The following is a 20,060-nucleotide window of genomic DNA, read 5'->3' on the forward strand; positions in this document are numbered from 1 at the left end:
ACTGTAACAAGGGAAAAACTTCCTATTCGTTTTTCTTATTATTTCATATTGACCTTGTGTCAAATCAGCATCTACAAACATTTGCAAAGCTTGCATTGGTGTCAAAGCATGGTGCTCTTTGGAAGATTTTGTGAGATAAAATGCTTTCTTGTATTTACTGGCTCGTGTCGGAGTACTCGTGATATCTTTGAGAACATTAGATGCATCTCTTTTACCAGATTTCCCCAGTTCTACCTGCGCAGCATGTATGATGATTTCCTTGTCAAAACCGGAACGAAGTTCTTCGGTCTTTCGTCTTTTACTTCTCTCACTTGCCTCTTCAAACGATTTAGATGGTCGACCTGTTCGTTTTTGTGCAGCCTCAACAATAGGGATTTCAAACGTACCATCCAGCCATGATCGGTTGTATTTGAGAAATACGTCCTCTTTATAGTGAGCTTTGGCCCACCTTTGTTTCATTTCTGATTTAAAATGGGCAAAATCACGTTTTAACTTAGCAAGTTGATCTTCATTATATTCTTCACACGATAAAACTTCATCTTTTAAATAGTTTAATTTTGCATCAAAATTAGGCAAATTTTCTTCCTTCATAAGGTCGTACAAGTATTTGCGGGTCACTACCCTCACTCCTGATGCACCCGGTGAGCCTAAAACAAGGGTACGTTAAGTAACGAGTCACTAACAATAAATTGCATTTTTTATATTTTATCTTCGAACTCAAAAAAAATGAACTTATCCGGACATTTCCGGAGATATTTTTAATGGTAATTAGGAGAAAAATACTCAATATAATAAATATATCAATAATCATAACCCGATCTAACCCGATACATAAACATAAACCCCAGTAAAGAAAAAAATTAAGAAAATCACTGTATGAAAAAGGTGTTCTGTTATTATTCAAATATATTTCAAGTTTATTAGTTTATTTTAACTTTAATAATGTAATTTGTAAGTTTCTTACCTGCACTAACAGAATCCATCACTTTCAATTTGTAAAATAAATTCAAACACTAATTTGAAAAACACTTTAAAGTTTCTGAGTTTGGAGTAGCGCCGTGAATAGATACGTACAACTGATGCAACGTTACAATTCCGACTGACGGTACGGGTGCGGGGTAAGCGATGGCGGGGTTGGGGGTAGCGAATATTGTGGTCAGGCAGGTAATTTTTTCGGGGAAACCGGTTTTATGACTGTCATTGTTAGTTGAAAAAAGGGACTTTTGGCCGCCTAGATTGCACAAATACTTGTATGTGCGTCGCCACGGGAGACACTTCGACGTGCGTGGGCGACCGACAGTCGCTCGCTCGTTTACGAAATGTAAAAGCCGGACAAGCCGAACACCGTTTATTTTGGCAAGTGGCTACCCTATTCATGGTCATTGGGAAGCACAATCACCACGTGAGTTCCATTAATGCAACCCAAGCACTCTGTCATCTTGAATTGTTTGAAGAACCTTAAAAAATTCTATTTAATATCATGGTAAAAATAAATGAAAAGATAGTAATGTAATGTAATAAATAAAATAAGTACCTAGCTATCTCTAAGCCAGATTAAAAGGGAAGCAAATATATTTATTCAAAATTTCAAGTTTATTTAAAATAATTTTCGAAATTACCCCATCGGGGACGCAGATGCCCTCAACATTTGGAGCAAAGAAATATATAGGTAAGAACAATAAAAAAGCCAACATTAGATATAATTGTATTTATTAAGTACCCAGCAAAACTATAACTAACGAACTAAAATAGGAACACATTTTTTGTTTAAAATAAAAATAATTTTTACTCAGTCTCGTAAACAGCTAAATCAAAATTAAAACTAAATTAAAAAAGGAAGTAGTTTTCAATTGCAGAGGAAAGGCTAGGGCCTTAGCTCTGCATTTAAAAACCACGTCAGCAGTGCTCGCAGTCAACTGCTCGGGAGCTCCCGAGCAGTTGACACCTGCAAATAATAAAAGAGGCTTCTTCACTCAAACCATTGTTGAGTGAAGAAGCCTCAGAAATGTTCTACGACTATATAAAAGTCGTACAGGTTCCCTACAACATTTTTTTTTATTACAATCAAGCTAATTTTTCGTATGCAGCTTCATTTTGACAAGACAAACGACAATTTCCTCTGCGTAAAATTTCGAAAGTGGTAGTTAACAGAGATAGAACTATTAACCTATCAATATACAAAAAATCAGCTGGTTAGGGTTGCGTTTTAGGGTTCCGTAGTCAACCAAGTTTTGTTGATTAATGAACTAAAACGACTAAAACGGAACCCCAACGAGCTGATTTTTTGTATAGTGATAGGTTAATAGTTATATAATTCAAGAGTAACCTTGTCCTACAAATAGAACAATCCATATTTTAGGACCATCAAATCGGAATATTATAATTATGTTGCGCACCCTTGCAAAAGACTATGAAAAAATTGTTGGGGAAATTTCGTTAACAAATTTACCCTACTGGGGTTATTTCGAATGATTATTAAAAATCATAGCTAGAGCAACATTACCTATTCTTAAGAAAGCAAAAAATGTCAAAGCTTCTTTAAAACAAACAAAATATTACGTAACTTACCTAATTTTTGTGTAAAACAATACGGGGTAATTTCGATAATTTGGATAATCACAAAAAAATCATAAAATTACACTTGGCGCGAAAAATGAACTTAGCGCACATACACTGCCGGCTGACGGCTCGAGGGAAAGGAAGTGGGGGAGGTGATTAAAATGGCGTCTCGGTAAATGTTGCCAGAGCTCAAAATTACTTTCTGTTTGGTAAGCCATTTTCGGAATATCCCCATTTTTTTTCTTCCGAAGTTACCCCAATGCACCTTAAGTATTTGTTGTTATAGCGGCAACACTCAACAGATATACACAATCTGTGAAAATTACAGCCTGGAGACAGACAGACGGACACACAACGAAGTCTTAGTAATAGGGTCCCGTGTTTACCCTTTGGGTACGGAACCCTAAAAACTGTTACTATCATCTATACAATACAAATAATACTTACCAAAATTACTGTCGCTACATGCAAAAATTAACGACGCACTGTAAGACACTAATTCGAGGAATGAACAATACCGACTGACCGCAGGGGAACGGGCGACGCCGCGCCCCGCCGTCGCACATACAGGTATTTGTGCGATCTAGGCGGCCAAAATTATTTTCTTGCTTTATTGTTATCCAATCAATACAAATAAGAAAATAATACAAGTTTGAAAATAATTATGCGTATATTCACAAAAAAGGGTACATATTATATTTAAAAAACGAAAAAAAAAAGTTTGACTAAAAGTTTAATCTCCTTCGCTTTCTGAAGAATTTTCTACAATATTGGGTTCTTCAGATACTAACATATCCAACGTTTCGGGCATAAATGTATTAGCTTTTCTTTTTTTGACCTCACGCATACTACTTAATAATGGGTCAGAACTAAGTAGAAGACGGTTAAATATGTCTTCATTACAACTTTCCCTAGAAAATTTCCTCGCAAAATCTTGGCGGTAACTTCTAAAATGTTTATTGCGAGCTTCAGCAGCCTCCTCAGAGAGCTGCCCGATGGGTAATAGTGCGTTTTCTATAATGACTGCGCCATGGATCAAGACTTTATGCATTGTTGGCGTCATAGGATGCCAATTATATAGGTGTACATAAAGACGAGCCGTTTCTAATGCATAATTTTTATATTTTATAGGATCAATTTGAAACCCGCTTGAAATTGTTTCCAATATAACTTTTAGCCTATAAATTAGTTCATAGTCAATTCCTGTTATTTCTGAGGCTAATCTTGGATTCTCAAAAAATCTTCTACTTGTATTACCATCATTAGTGTTACAGAAATTTTGTTTAGGCATATCAACCAAAAGACCAGTTTCTGTTCGAAACCTATCTTGTATATATTTCTTTTTTCTTGCTTCTTGATCTTTTTCTTCTTGCGTTTTTCTTTCTTTATATTTTTTTACTTCTAGTTTGTAAGCTAAGTGTAAAATACTTTCGTATATTCGAATTCTAGCATGAAGTACCGATAACCCGAATTCAAGAGCTGCAAAATTTACTTCAGTCGTATAATTATTTAAATCATTGAAATCTTTAGTTGATGCTCCACAAATGTAGCACTTACTAGTAGACTTTGTACCTGTGGCTGCATTGCAGACCTTTCCATCTACCATTGTCATTATAAATGTGTGCTTTATAAAAAACTTCTTTCCGCCTATATCAACTACGGTTGGAGCTAAAGAGCTAATAGAGCTCTTAATATATCTTATTTCCTCTTCAGTGACGTCATTATTTTCCTTTATAAACCGGAACCTTATTGGTCGACAAAATCTCGGTAAGGAAGGCGTTGGATTTTTCCATAATACTTTTTTGTTATTGTCTCCACAAGCTAACTGAAGGGGCACAAAACAGCTTTGAAAAAGATTTGCGTCTGAATTTGAGTCATTTTCATGTTTTTGTTTATATTTTGACTGTTGGGATCCATCGCAGCCCCATTTACTTATTAAAGTAATGCACTCCCGCTCTTCTTCCTTTAAAGTTAACAAAACCTCTTCTAGGTATTTCGATAAACGCCTAACGGTAACATCCATTAAAGGTTGTAACTGAGCTTCGGCACTGGCACTAGTTACTGTGCAAGTTTCTTTGGGCGGATAGCATTTCTTTTTGGCTTTTTGTAAGACACTGTAACAAGGGAAAAACTTCCTATTCGTTTTTCTTATTATTTCATATTGACCTTGTGTCAAATCAGCATCTACAAACATTTGCAAAGCTTGCATTGGTGTCAAAGCATGGTGCTCTTTGGAAGATTTTGTGAGATAAAATGCTTTCTTGTATTTACTGGCTCGTGTCGGAGTACTCGTGATATCTTTGAGAACATTAGATGCATCTCTTTTACCAGATTTCCCCAGTTCTACCTGCGCAGCATGTATGATGATTTCCTTGTCAAAACCGGAACGAAGTTCTTCGGTCTTTCGTCTTTTACTTCTCTCACTTGCCTCTTCAAACGATTTAGATGGTCGACCTGTTCGTTTTTGTGCAGCCTCAACAATAGGGATTTCAAACGTACCATCCAGCCATGATCGGTTGTATTTGAGAAATACGTCCTCTTTATAGTGAGCTTTGGCCCACCTTTGTTTCATTTCTGATTTAAAATGGGCAAAATCACGTTTTAACTTAGCAAGTTGATCTTCATTATATTCTTCACACGATAAAACTTCATCTTTTAAATAGTTTAATTTTGCATCAAAATTAGGCAAATTTTCTTCCTTCATAAGGTCGTACAAGTATTTGCGGGTTACTACCCTCACTCCTGATGCACCCGGTGAGCCTAAAACAAGGGTACGTTAAGTAACGAGTCACTAACAATAAATTGCATTATTTATATTTTATCTTCGAACTCAAAAAAAATGAACTTATCCGGACATTTCCGGAGATATTTTTAATGGTAATTAGGAGAAAAATACTCAATATAATAAATATATCAATAATCATAACCCGATCTAACCCGATACATAAACATAAACCCCAGTAAAGAAAAAAATTAAGAAAATCACTGTATGAAAAAGGTGTTCTGTTATTATTCAAATATATTTCAAGTTTATTAGTTTATTTTAACTTTAATAATGTAATTTGTAAGTTTCTTACCTGCACTAACAGAATCCATCACTTTCAATTTGTAAAATAAATTCAAACACTAATTTGAAAAACACTTTAAAGTTTCTGAGTTTGGAGTAGCGCCGTGAATAGATACGTACAACTGATGCAACGTTACAATTCCGACTGACGGTACGGGTGCGGGGTAAGCGATGGCGGGGTTGGGGGTAGCGAATATTGTGGTCAGGCAGGTAATTTTTTCGGGGAAACCGGTTTTATGACTGTCATTGTTAGTTGAAAAAAGGGACTTTTGGCCGCCTAGATTGCACAAATACTTGTATGTGCGTCGCCACGGGAGACACTTCGACGTGCGTGGGCGACCGACAGTCGCTCGCTCGTTTACGAAATGTAAAAGCCGGACAAGCCGAACACCGTTTATTTTGGCAAGTGGCTACCCTATTCATGGTCATTGGGAAGCACAATCACCACGTGAGTTCCATTAATGCAACCCAAGCACTCTGTCATCTTGAATTGTTTGAAGAACCTTAAAAAATTCTATTTAATATCATGGTAAAAATAAATGAAAAGATAGTAATGTAATGTAATAAATAAAATAAGTACCTAGCTATCTCTAAGCCAGATTAAAAGGGAAGCAAATATATTTATTCAAAATTTCAAGTTTATTTAAAATAAAACCATGGTGTCTTGGTTCAGGGTTGGAGACAATAGATTGAGTGTCTTCTTATGTCTCCAGTTTCTGTATGGTAGTCACTCGATGCAAAGAAGCTCAAAGCTACCAAAACCTAAAAATAGAACAAATGCTTATATTTTTCAATAATGAAGGTGATTGGGGTGTAATAAAAACTCAATCAAAACAAATCTGTTTATCAGGTTTTCTATTGTACATCCTAATATCTATTCAAAAAGCTTTACAAATGCTATGTACCTAAGCCTAAGCCATAGCCCATACGAAGTACTCTAAGAATTTACCTTTGTCTCCACGTCCAATGCATCCAAACGCAAGGTTGGCGGCATGTCGGGTGCTACTTCTTCGATTAAATTTTTGGTCAGAGCCTTTGAAAGTTTTTTTTGGTCGGTACCTTTTTATAAGCATGCGATCCGACAACCTAAAGGCATTTCTCTTGAAACGGTCACTGAAATTCTCCCGGCGGGATACACGTCGAGCCACTGCTGTATCACATTCGTCAGCAAGTAAATTTAAATATGAATACAGTTTTGTCAGATATATTTAAAAACTTAATTATTATTCACCACACACACACACAAACTTTTTGAACTAACTTTATTATTTTGCGTGATTGTGTGTGTACACAATCACGCAAAATAATAAAGTTAGTTCAAAACGTTTGAGTTTCGTGCGAGTTAAGCTAGCTCCTTAGGAAGTTTTGTTGGACAGCGTTTGAGTTACAACTACGGTACAGCCGTCGTTGTATCTCAAACGCTCACCTAGCCGTCAAAAGGATAGCGCGATACTGAATACGCCAAAAAACCGAGTAACGTTCACGTTTCGGTTGCATTTCAGCTGAAATTATTTAGCGCGATTGGCCTGCTGGAAGATAAAGGTCTGTCCCAATTTCGACAACCAGATTGCGCCGCTCTGTATCCCAAGCAGGAGACTCTTCTAGAGTCTGTAGGAGCCCCACAATGATGACACACTGAAGTAGGTTCGCGCCTGATCTTATACAAATATTCATCAAAAATGTTACTTAGAAAAAAACCAATCAAAACAACAACAGTCTTAGGTTGACAAGCTTAAGGCACAATCAATCCACCAGTCATCGTTATAATCACATGGCGTGCCTTTTTATAACATGAAAGCTTGAATAGGGTCACGCAACGCAAACAATCCTTCTAAATCTGCCCCTCGACTAAGCCAAAGAACTTCAGTGAAATAAGGCACATCGGAAATTTTTTCGTCCAATTCTTGTAAAAACTGCCTGAACTGTCGTTGAATGATACAGTGAATTCCCACAAAGTTCCCTGATATTTTCTCTTTCAATTTAGTCACAACGCCCGAATGTTTGCCAATCGTTTTCATACGTGGGAGAGCCATGCTTCGGCACGAATGGACCGGCTCGACCAGATAAATACCACGTTCTCACAGAAAACCAGCGTGAAACAGCACTTGCGCCGTGTTTCGCCGAGTGAGTGAGTTTACCGGAGGCCCAATCCGATACCCTATTCCCTTTCCTACCCTCCCCTATTCCCTTCCCTTCCCTCCCCTATTCCCTTCCCTTCCCTACCCCCCCCCCCCCCCCCATTACCCTATTCCCTCTTAAAAGGCCGGCAACGCACATGCAGCTCTTCTGATGCTGCGAGTGTCCATGGGCGACGGAAGTTGCTTTCCATCAGGTGACCCGTTCGCTCGTTTGCCCTCTTATTTCATAAAATAAATAAAAAAAATCATGGCAGGAGCGCCATCCGTAGTTGTGCCGCTAAGTTTATTCGAGTCGAGTTCATATTCTGATATCAAATTCTCAATTGCAGAATAAATGTCGTTTGCTGTTGTAGTACCCGTCAATAGAACGCACTTTATTAGTTGTTCAGTTATTTCAAAGTTACTATTAATGCCTCGTATAAAGACAGTAAGTCGAGCTGTATCAACAGTATCAGTGCTCAACAGCCAACGAAAGCGCGCGCATTTTTTAACTTCCGTAGAGGCATCGAATGTAGTCTAAAATCTCTAAAAAACAATATTCTTCTTTCTGTTATATATTGTGATCGCGGGCCGCAACTTTTACATGACTGGCCTAAGTAAACACCCCGGCATCATGATGCTATTCAGGGGATTTTCTTGCATCTGGGTGCACAAAATTTCTGCTTAATAATGCTAGATTTTAGCTTAATTGAAACACTGAACATCAGTTTATTATTCTTCTTAAAAATAAAAAAAGTACAATTTTTCATAGTAAACAACAGTTAGTAAAGGTTATACAAAGCAAGAATTATATGAAGGCGTCGAAACGAATATTAGACAAGTTCTTAATACTAGAAGATACATTTCATTTTATATTATTTTATAGTCCGGTAATTGATAATTTGATACAATCTTTGCTTTCATTATTAATTTAACTTCGATTTGGATGAATAGATGAGAATACCGTATCTGTTAAGCTTCAGCGTTTGATTGTGCACTGCATTGAATGTATGAACCCAGCAATTGAATTCCGGCATAGCTTCAAGATCAAGTATGATGACTTCTCCGGTCAACCAACGGACCAGAACCAGTGTAGCGTCTGACAACTGAAATTAAATACAATCAAATGATTTTAATATCCACCACGTTAGATTCAAAATATTGGCTAAATGCACAGAGTATTTACAGGTGGTATAGACTTACGCTGGGGTCCGCATGGGAGTATGAAGAGCTCACGTCTCTGAGGTGTGACGGGTTCGACCTATTTGCCGGCAAGTCTTTTTGCACTCGTCACAGTTGGCATCTCTATCGGCTGAAGGGGTTAGATTGCTGAAGTGTTTCATCAGTCATAAACTTAAAGGTTTTTTTGTTATGAGGTGTACGATTAATGTACTCACTGCGTGCCTATCCGGAAATTCGGTATCACTGCATTTTAGCGTCTCTGCGGTAGTGCGTCCTGGCTTCGCCTGCGCCAGCGACATTGCAAACATCAAGATCAACAAAACCGTCGCTGTGCACGGTATTGTCTGATAGAGAATAAAAAAATACAACATATTGTTACGTGCTAGGGTTCGAAGGATTCGGAGAGAAAGACCTGCTGACTCTCTTGAAGACTTTATTCGCAAACACTAAGTCACACAAAGCACTATGTCCAGAAACACTAAGCACTATCACTGTCCTAGGTCGTAGCCGAGTCGTAGGTTCACTGGTTCACTCACTATTGATCACTTGTTTCCACTTCGAAGTCGCCTCGAAGATCGCTCAGACGAAACTGAATTACCGGCCTGTCTGCCTGCGACTGTTTATACGGCCGCGACGAATTCTGGACTGCACGAGAACATTCTTTTCGCGTAAACAAGTGTGGTATAATTCTAGAAGCCTAACGCCATCTAGTATCGAATAGTGGATTTACGCTGTCTGTGTTCACTCGATAAGTTTCGCTGGTTTGACCCTAGATGGCACTATGTGTCCGTATCCGTAACTCTGAAGTGAGAATCCTAATGAATGATACAATGAATTCACACAAAGTTCCCTGATATATTCTGTTTAAATTATACAAAATTACCCCACGTCCTATAACAAAGTGCATCTCAAAAAAAAAAGATAAAAATGTATAAAAATATGCCATACCTAGTGGGTATGACATATTTTTTATACATTTTAGTGACTTACACTTTACAGTTAGTAACTTCATTTTGTTACCTTTGTATGGACAAATTGCTTTAAAAATAGTTCAGGCGTAAAAATTCGTTTGTATGAGTATTTATGTACCGATTTTAAAAATTCTTTTTTGTTTGAAAGGGGGACCCAGAGTAGTCCCACTGCTATAAAATCAGGTCTCTGGTTTCCAGGATCCTGGAGAAATGTAAGTAAAATCTCGAAAATAAGATCATTTTTTGTACCCCCTGATAACTCTTGAAGCAAGCTCTTGGTTTCTGAGATACCCATGATTGAAGTTTGAGGTTATGACTGCACAAATAGCCGGTTGCACCAAATCTTCATTTTACGAATTCGTATAAAGTAACGTAAAAAGTAAACGTAAATTGTAAAAAGTTATTGCACCACCATTTTGCGATACGTTTTACCGTTACATTATACGGTTACTTTTTACGGAGCTCAAACAATTCTCATAACGTAAAAGTAATGACTTTTTGACAGTTCGTTCGTAGTATTTTGCAATTAAGATTCGTGTTTAGGTTATAGAGCCTAGATTTTGTACTAAGTACTATATAAATATTTTATATTGAGAATAAATCACAGTAGCGACAGCAATATGTCTTCTACAAGTAGTTCCGACAGTGATGTGGAAAAGAAGTTTTCCATGCGTGGGTTTAAAACTACGGGTGCATAGAAAGAATATGGAAGCAGTAATAGTTGCTACCGCTGTTCTACATAATATCTGTAGAGACCAAAATGAATCATGGAACTATGAAGACTCTGATTAGCCGGGTCCACACCGGACGATCCATCGATCCCGCGATCCGCGATCCAGGATCGCGGAGCGTGGATCGTGGATCGTGTTATGCCGATCCACTCTTGGAAACTTGCGATCCCAAATATGCGCTCCAAGCGATCCTAAGGCGATCCGTGATTCAGCCAGTCTAACTCTTGTACGATATGGAGTCACACGTACAACGGCGGCGTCTTGCCGTTGCAGCAGTAACTTTTATTTTGCTTAAATGCTTGCGCAAAAAATCACAAAAAAGAAAACGACGGTTTTGGGTGAAACAAATTTACAAAAATCGCTTGGAATCTGGGACTCAGCTGTACGCAGAGTTAGTGTCAGATAAAGTTGAACACAATTTTGCAAGAATGAATGCTAATCAATTTGAGATATTGTGTTCATTATTAAATAACAAGCTAAGAAAGAATGATACAAATTATAGAGATGCCATTACTGTGAAGGAAAGATTATTACTAACATTGAGATTTTTAGCAACTGGAGATTCGTACGTCAGTTTGCAGTATCTGTTCCGCATTTCCAAACAGTCTATATCGATAATTATTCCTGAAGTTTGTGAAGCCATCATTGACCTGTTAAATGATAATGTAAAGGTAAGTAAAACCATACTTTATTACTCAATAAAAAAGTAGTGTATTACAATCATAATTTAAAGAAGTAACATGTTTACAATTATTAATTATTTTTTGAAAACATGATATAGGTAGGTACTTATTTAATTCGGTGGTGACTGTGGAAGTGAATAATCCTGAGGTTTCAGAAATTGGGACTGCGATGAATTGGAGGCTAGATGAGCAGACGGTGATGTCTGTGGAATTGGAGCTGGATAATTTTGAGGTTGTAGAGACTGGGAGTGTGATGAAGTGGATGCTATTGGTGTGCCAGGGTATGAATTAGTGTAATATCCATAATTGCTATCCCCATATCTTCCTGTGTCAGCTTGAAAAATAACTTGGCATATAGCATTTTTGACATTAACTAATGTTACTGCATCATATTTCCGCAATTCAGTAGATATATACTGCCCGAAAGCAATGTAAGAATCAGTTTCCGGTTGTGGTGGCTGAGCACATTGTTGCAGAAGTTGGAAAGCCTCTGAAAGAGTTTCATCTGATATGTCATCTGCATTATTAGAAGTAGTTTTCTTTCTTTTTTTTTGTTCTTTTGTTTGTTGTTTGGACACTGGATTGTGCATTCTGATCATTCTGCTCTCTACTCTGATCTGTGTGGTGGTTGGCTCTCTCCGGTTGTGTGTCACTAGTAATGTTACTGTTCTCGTTTTCGCTCACTGTAGTATTAACTTCAAGTTCCCCTTCAGTCGTATCAGATTCTACCTGTAACAACAATTATTATTACTATTTACTGCTTATTCTTATTTTCAGCTTTATATTATAATTAAGATCTCCTTTATTTTCAGGTGCCGTCAACTAAAGAAGAATGGCGTACAGTTTCTCAGCAATTCGAGAATAAGTGGAATTTCCCACACGTGATAGGAGCGATGGACGGCAAACACGTCGCTATACAATCGCCTTTTAATAGTGGCAACGACTTTGATAATTACAAATTATTTCCTAGTATTGTTCTTTTTGCATTAGTAGATGCAAATTATAGGTTCCTGTATGTGAATGTTGGGACTAAAGGCAGAATATCAGATGGAGGCGTGTTCAAAAGCACAAATTTATATAAAAAACTTGAAAAAAAAGAGCTAAATATTCCTCCACCGGAGATATTGCAAGTTCCCTATAAAATTGAGGTACCCTATTATATACTAGGTGATAAAGCTTTTCAGCTTAATGATTATACTATGAAACCATACGATGGTACACGGGAAAGGGGTTCTTGTGAAAGAATTTTCAACTACCGACTGTCAAGAGCACGTAGAGTAGTTGAAAACGCGTTTGGAGTACTTAGTTCTGTCTACAGAGTCCTGCGTAAACCTATGCTTTTGGAACCAGAAACTGCGACTAAAGTCGTGCTGGCAACGGTTCATCTATATAACTACTTACGCAGTAATCCTAACTTTATATCGCCAGGAACGTTTGATACAGTACAGGAGAATGGAGAAGTAATACCTGGAAGCTGGCGAAATGAACCGCCATCACAATCGCTACAACCGATGGCCGTCGTACCAAGAAGAGCAACAAAAAATGCCACTACAATACGGTCCCACTTTGCAAGACACTTTGTTACAAACCATACAATAGTTTGGCAAAATGAATATCAGTAAACTAATAGCTCACATGTTCCAATGTATCGCGTGTGGTTCCGGGTTCATTTTTATCCGCCATAAAGTCGAAGTCATCATACGCAAACCACTTTGATTTATATGTATCTTGAGCACCTGAAATAAACAAGTTACTCATTAAAATAACCACGTGTATTTCTAACAGCTTAAATGTAAAAAGCGAAATCACGTGAAATCCACAGTAAATATTATGATGTAATTACTTATAATAAAATATATAATTTTAATACCTACAGATAAAAAGTAGCTTTGTTTTCTTACCGGATCCAGTTATACGGCTTTGCTTCTCTCTGTGTTTCTCCCTTCTGTAGCCTCCCGCCAGAGATCGCATTTTTTTCTTTAGGTTCTCGATCGACTTATTCCCCATTTCACGAGAAATCTGACACCAAGCATCATCTCTAACACCTCTATTGGTGTAATTAGAATCTTTGGGATCCCATAAACATTTAAATTCTTTATAAAGCGATATCAAACGGCGACTTTCTGAGATGTCCATGGCGAGGTGGATCGCGCGAACCAACACAACCGTCCACACCGCGCGCATCACGCAACTGAGGCACCTTTGAGGCTGGCACAAAAACCGACCGCACACGGATCGCGCGAGGTAGGGAGCGCGCGCTCCAATACGTGCGCATGGATCGCGCGCGGCACGTCCACACCGCCTGCATCTTTGGATCGCGCTGCTGCCGCGCGCGATCGGAGCGCGATGGATCGTCCGGTGTGGACCCGGCTATTTACCCACTGAAGAACCGGCAGTACCAATTCATGAAGCATCAACAATAAGCGGAGTGACTGCACGGAACAACCTTGTGAGGGACTTTTTTACAATTATGATGTGACCTCTTATGACATGGACCATGGTAGGGGAGAGATTTGTGTTTTAAATGTGTAGTAAATAAAATATAAAAAATTATATAAATCTTTTATTTAATTCTTAATTATGTATATTATTACATTGTTTTTCTAATAAAAGTAACTCTAACTCCAATTTTTTCTTAATTAATTGTTTTATATCAATTTCTAAATTGTGTGCATCACACTCTAGCAACAATTTTTTCTTCTCTAATGAGGCATTTTCAGACTTTTTTTCTAAAATCTCTACCTCTAATGATGTTTTTTTCTTATTGACATCTTCTTTATTATTCAGCCATTGGATTTTTTTCTCTGCTACCTCCACAAACTTTGACCTCGTGTACTGAGGCGTTGATTGCACCAATGGAGTGTCTGTAAATTATAATTACCGTTAGGTACACTCATAAACCCTGAGAATGAGAGCTCTAAAATGACTATTTACATTTTACAACCCTATTCAGTTAACATCAGCTTATAGACGTCCCACTGCTGGGCACAGGCCTTCCTTATAAACTTGAGGAGTTTGCACCATTAACCCACCGCCCTGGTCCAATGCGAGTTAGCGGGTATTAATGACATCCATCTTACGGTACACCTTCGAGGTCGTCGATATGCAGTGAATATTGTAATATATCTTACCATTCAGCTTCTGTCTCTTGATAAGTGAAGAACTCTTACATAAATCACTTTTATCTGGAAACAAGAAATAATTTTATTAAATAACATGGCAATTTGTAGAAGTGATTACAGAAACAAATCAAACATTTTATTGATCTATGTCCAGTAATGGACGAAAATTTACTTTACCTTTGATTGATGTAGCATCAATTTTATCATTTGTTTTCTGTGTAGTACACAAAATTGGCTGCATATAATACGAGTTGGTGGTATTCTCGAAAGATTCTGTAATAAAATTGTTTAATATGTGAATCATAGAAAGAAATTTATTAGATATAGTAAAATAAAAATAGAATTTAAGTACCTTCTTCTGGTATGGTGACAGTGGCTGGTGGCGACAAAAAGTCGATGGTATCATTACCCAACACGATAATGTTACTTGAGACGGTCTCTGAAATATTAAAATGTTTTAAAATTACTGGAAAATAAGATTATGGAATCTACTAATATGCATTAAATTAAAGTTACACTAATACAGTAAAGTATTTGAACCTGCGGTGGGATGAAAAAGTATTGTCCAATATTCTGAAGGTACCTACTACTACCTACTACTACCTCGTTTAAAGATATAAAATACCTTATCACTTACTATCGGAATCAAATTTTGAAGGTGTTCCTTCTATAGATTCACGGGCTGTGTCTATTAAAATGGCAGTTGTGTCATCGAGTGGAGCAGGACCTTTTCCACCACCAGTCTGCCGATGTGCTCTTTTATAAGCAGCTACATCCTGTAAATGATAAATTGATAATAAAGAAAATTAACATACATGTGTATTTCATACACCTAAAAGTTACCTATCCTCAGACAATTTTACTACCTTTTTGGCATTCCTTTTCATGTAGTCCCACTTATTCTTTAATTGGGTCGTACTTCTGCTTACTGAGCATGCAGGATCGTTGTTAAATTCCACAGTTAGTGACTGCCATGCCTCGTCTCTTTGTTTTGGTGTAACTTTGCCTAAACATAAATAACACGTGTTTTAACACTATAAACACAAGTAATAAGCTCTGTAATAAAATGTAGCTAACCTGTTTGCTTATTTAATACAACATGCTTGTATTTTTTCATTAAAGTATTTAATAAAATTAACTCGTTCTCATTAAATTTTGCACTGCGTTGTCTGAAACAATACCATATCATTCGTTAATTTTCCTTGATAATATTAGGCAAATAATTCCGTTTGTAAGTTACTTACTTTTCTTGCAGAATATCACCTTCAAAAATAATATTTTCCATTATTTATGAATACAAGTACTTAAAAGTATTTGGATCAAAACAAAAATCACCAGAAAAAATACTCAAAGCTACTGAACCTAAGATTAGTACCGTACTGAACTGACTGAGTACTGACTGACAGTTGACAGTTGACTGTTTGACACAAGAATAGTATGTCTTACCACATATCAAATAAAAACTACCATAGTAGTAAAAAACTACTAAGGTAAAATGGTAGAATTAACGCATCATACGTATAGCAATCAATTATACGGTTACTTTTACTCATGTTTTTTTGGTGCAACATAGATTTACGAATTCGTAATAGTAACGGAATTGTTTAAAGTAAAACGTAAAACTGAATTTGTAAATACGCTGCAATTTTGGTGCAACCGGCTGTAAAAGTGTTGAAATTCAGTTTTGGATCATCGATTTACGCAGCTTCGGCTCACATGGTGCCATCATTTTAATTAATTTGTATTGTCCATGTACACATAATTAATTGCCTTTAATAGTTCTTCAAATGGATCGGTATGGTTGACCCTTATTTCTCGCCTCCATAAGTATTCTCACAGCCAATCCGTGAAGTCTGCTTTATTTTGTTCCTGCTTGAATTGTTTTTTCAGTCCCCTCCACTGGCTATGGGGGACATACGCAGCGCATTGAGGCGCTGCGTGTGTCCCCCATATTCTGGTGCCACAAAGAATCATGGCAGAGTTCCATACAACGAAATACCTGGATTTTTTTTCCGGCGTCTAAGGTTGAAAAAATATTTAAAAGATAGCAAATACATTACTTAATCATATTCAAAAACAATTTTGTCTTATCGAGGCCACAAAATAACTTATTCAAATATTTGTTTTTTTGAGGTTATATGCTAATAATTACAAAAGTATTAATTATTATGTTTGTTGTTGACTTCCCGCCTTATTTTTACCGCCTTATTATTAATAATTAATAGTTATATCCGCTTATATTGTTATAATACCATTTTATATTAAATAAGTAGGTATTAAAATCTGAAATAAATACATCTTCTTTTAGTATACTTACTTAATACATCTATAATAAATTAATAATAGGTAAGTATATATCGGAGTTTTACTAGGTAGCGCATTTTAATTATTGTTCACGGGTCACAAATAATAAAAACGAATTATGATTATTCGTAGTAGGAAATATCATGATTCGTTTTTATTAAGTACTTATTTGTTTTTGTTTGATTGTAATATTATGTAAGTACCTGTAGGAATTTCTTACAGGTAAGTACCTACATAATATTATTATAATTTTCTCTATACCTAATCTGTGTCTTAAAAGAAAAAGCCAAAAAAATCTTTGCAAGTAAGTATATTAATCATTTTGTTGAAAAAATGACATGTTATTATTTCATTTTAGATATCCTATATATATCTCATATTACAAAAAATGCATGATTTATTTAGCGCTTATGTAATAATGGCTTAATTAATATACTTAATTGTAATGGTTAAGTAAATAAAACACTTATTGATATTTCAAAGTATTTATTCATCATCCTCTCGTATAACAATATCATCTAAATATTCTGCTGGTGCTGATATATTTGTTTCATGCCTAGCCCATCCAAGATACCACACAACCGTCATAACGTGTGAGCAACATCCTACAGTTCGTGGACCAACTTTGCAGTTGCAGCAGTATTCAACTATGCCAGATCGACTCAAATTATTATTTTCTATTAATATGTAAACATAATACTGCTTCCTCGACACATATCGCGACTTTATTTTTCCTCTTATAAGCGTTGTTGGTGCATTTCCTCTTAAATTGTTTTCTGATACGTTTAAATTCTCTGAGCAAACTTCGATTCGATATCCACCATGGAAACGAATATGCTCACCGTAATAGGAACGCGCTTGACGAATCTGATACGTTCCCAAGGCAAACAAAATGAGGTCTCTATATTCCAATCGAGGAAATGGAAAAGTATTATCACGATAGCAGTAATACTTTGGAAGCGTGCGGTTTGCCTGTTGATATTGTTTGTCTCAACTAATATGGCTAAATTATTTTCTAAGTTCAATCTTTCATTAATTATATTTAATACTAGCTGTTGCCCGCGACTTCGTCCGCGTGGACTTCAGTTTATAGTACTTTATAGCGCGCGATGTCAACAAAATTGGTGTCAAAAGCTTTTATAAAAAAACCCTGGTACCCCTTAAATCAGTACAGCTGTGCAGTGTGCACACAATAAGTATTTCATTTTTTTATATTAAACTTTATATTTTATGCCAAATTTTAAAGCTTATTTAGCCCTCCGATTACACAACTTTACCCATAAACTATTTATCATTGATAGATTTAAGGTTACGTCACTGCACAGATAAAGTACTGAGTTATTTAATACCGTAGAATAGATATAACAATCGAAAAAAATCGAAACTTAAATGTAAGATGATACCACGTCTTATAGGAAGACTTTTGAGCAAGCGTCAGCGCGATGTAGAAGACGCACGGCGCCATCTATTATGAATTGTTGAAACTAACTTAATTTGAACAAATTTACGCATTTTCACCCCCTTACAACCCTTTTTTCCAGTAAAAAAAGTAGCCTATGTCCTTTCTCAGGCTTTAGACTATCTGTATACAAAATTTCATTACCATCGGTTCGGTAGTTTTGGCGTTTGGCGTGAAAGCGAGACTGACAGACAGACAGACAGACAGAGATACTTTTGGCGTTTGGCGTGAAAGCGAGACTGACAGACAGACAGACAGAGATACTTTCGCATTCATAATATTAGTATAGATAATATTCTAACGTATTAAAAACTATAAACAAAAACATACTAACTAATAAGTATGATTAGTTCTATGTTACAATAAAGTAAAAAATAAAACGCCATCTGTTGAATCGTATTAGAACTAAAATGTTCATTCCATCGATATATTTCTGGATTTTTTATAATATTATACATAAAATATGTTCAAGATTTTTGAAATTTTATTTTAATACACATCCAAGACCCAGGAAAATTCAAAACTTTTTGTTCCGCCTGCGGGACTCGAACCCAGGACCCCCGGGATGAGCGCTGGCCACGCGCAATGCGAATTCATTTTCATCGAAATTTTCATGGAAATAAGATATTTTCCCACATCAAAATGTAGCCTATGTCCTTTCTCAGACTCTAGAATAACTGTATACAAAATTTCATTGCAATCGGTTCAGTAGTTTTGGCGTGAAAGCAAGACAGACAGACAGACAGACAGACAGACAGACAGAGATACTTTCGCATTTATAATATTAGTATGGAAGTATGGATTAAACATCATATTCTAACGTATTAAAAACTATAAACAAAAACATACTAACTAATAAGTATGATTAGTTCTATGTTGCAATAAAGTAAAAAATAAAACGCCATCTGTTGAATCGTATTAGAACTAAAATGTTCATTCCATCGATATATTTCTGGATTTTTTATAATATTATACATAAAATATGTTTAAGATTTTTGAAATTTTATTTTAATACACATCCAAGACCCAGGAAAATTTAAAACTTTTTGTTCCGCCTGCGGGACTCGAACCCAGGACCCCCGGGATGAGCGCTGGCCACGCGCAATGCGAATTCATTTTCATCGAAATTTTCATGGAAATAAGATATTTTCCCACATCAAAATGTAGCCTATGTCCTTTCTCAGACTCTAGAATAACTGTATACAAAATTTCATTGCAATCGGTTCAGTAGTTTTGGCGTGAAAGCAAGACAGACAGACAGACAGACAGACAGAGATACTTTCGCATTTATAATATTAGTATGGATTAAACATCATATTCTAACGTATTAAAAACTATAAACAAAAACATACTAACTAATAAGTATGATTAGTTCTATGTTACAATAAAGTAAAAAATAAAACGCCATCTGTTGAATTGTATTAGAACTAAAATGTTCATTCCATCGATATATTTCTGGATTTTTTATAATATTATACATAAAATATGTTCAAGATTTTTGAAATTTTATTTTAATACACATCCAAGACCCAGGAAAATTGAAAACTTTTTGTTCCGCCTGCGGGACTCGAACCCAGGACCCCCGGGATGAGCGCTGGCCACGCGCAATGCGAATTCATTTTCATCGAAATTTTCATGGAAATAAGATATTTTCCAACATCAAAATGTAGCCTATGTCCTTTCTCAGACTCTAGAATAACTGTATACAAAATTTCATTGCAATCGGTTCAGTAGTTTTGGCGTGAAAGCAAGACAGACAGACAGACAGACAGACAGACAGACAGAGATACTTTCGCATTTATAATATTAGTATGGATTTCATTAGCATATTGTGTCACCTGGTCCGGACAGGGACAATAGAAAGA

At 36.3% G+C, this 20,060-nt stretch overlaps 1 protein-coding gene, 1 long non-coding RNA gene and 1 pseudogene across 2 annotated transcripts; 1 reads left to right on the top strand and 2 right to left on the bottom strand.

Annotated features, from left to right (window-relative positions):
* Positions 1 to 11,342: 11,342 nt before the first annotated feature.
* On the bottom strand, positions 11,343 to 13,676 carry LOC121725266 (annotated as a pseudogene).
* Positions 11,490 to 12,576, top strand: LOC121725267. Its single transcript, XR_006035353.1, has 2 exons — positions 11,490 to 11,591; positions 12,123 to 12,576. It is a non-coding gene; the product is annotated as an uncharacterized LOC121725267 (long non-coding RNA).
* On the bottom strand, positions 13,494 to 15,714 carry LOC121740530. The gene is made up of 9 exons (XM_042133270.1): positions 15,677 to 15,714; positions 15,510 to 15,601; positions 15,299 to 15,438; positions 15,070 to 15,208; positions 14,785 to 14,871; positions 14,610 to 14,705; positions 14,442 to 14,495; positions 13,905 to 14,174; positions 13,494 to 13,756 (listed from the first exon to the last, which is right to left on the bottom strand). The coding sequence occupies exons 2-9, from the start codon at positions 15,547 to 15,549 to the stop codon at positions 13,494 to 13,496; spliced, it is 1,089 nt and encodes a 362-aa protein (XP_041989204.1). The 5' UTR covers positions 15,550 to 15,601; positions 15,677 to 15,714.
* Positions 15,715 to 20,060: the final 4,346 nt, after the last annotated feature.

The sequence above is a fragment of the Aricia agestis genome, chromosome 3 (genome assembly GCF_905147365.1).
Source record: "Aricia agestis chromosome 3, ilAriAges1.1, whole genome shotgun sequence".
NCBI classification, from domain to species: domain Eukaryota; kingdom Metazoa; phylum Arthropoda; class Insecta; order Lepidoptera; family Lycaenidae; genus Aricia; species Aricia agestis.

Coding starts and splice junctions, on each gene's coding strand:
- LOC121740530 (XM_042133270.1), bottom strand. CDS start 15,549: ATGAAAAAATACAAGCATGTTGTATTAAATAAGCAAACAG. Junction 15,209..15,298: donor TGAAAAGGAATGCCAAAAAG/GTAGTAAAATTG, acceptor TATCATTTACAG/GATGTAGCTGCTTATAAAAG. Junction 14,175..14,441: donor CAAGAGACAGAAGCTGAATG/GTAAGATATATT, acceptor TATAATTTACAG/ACACTCCATTGGTGCAATCA.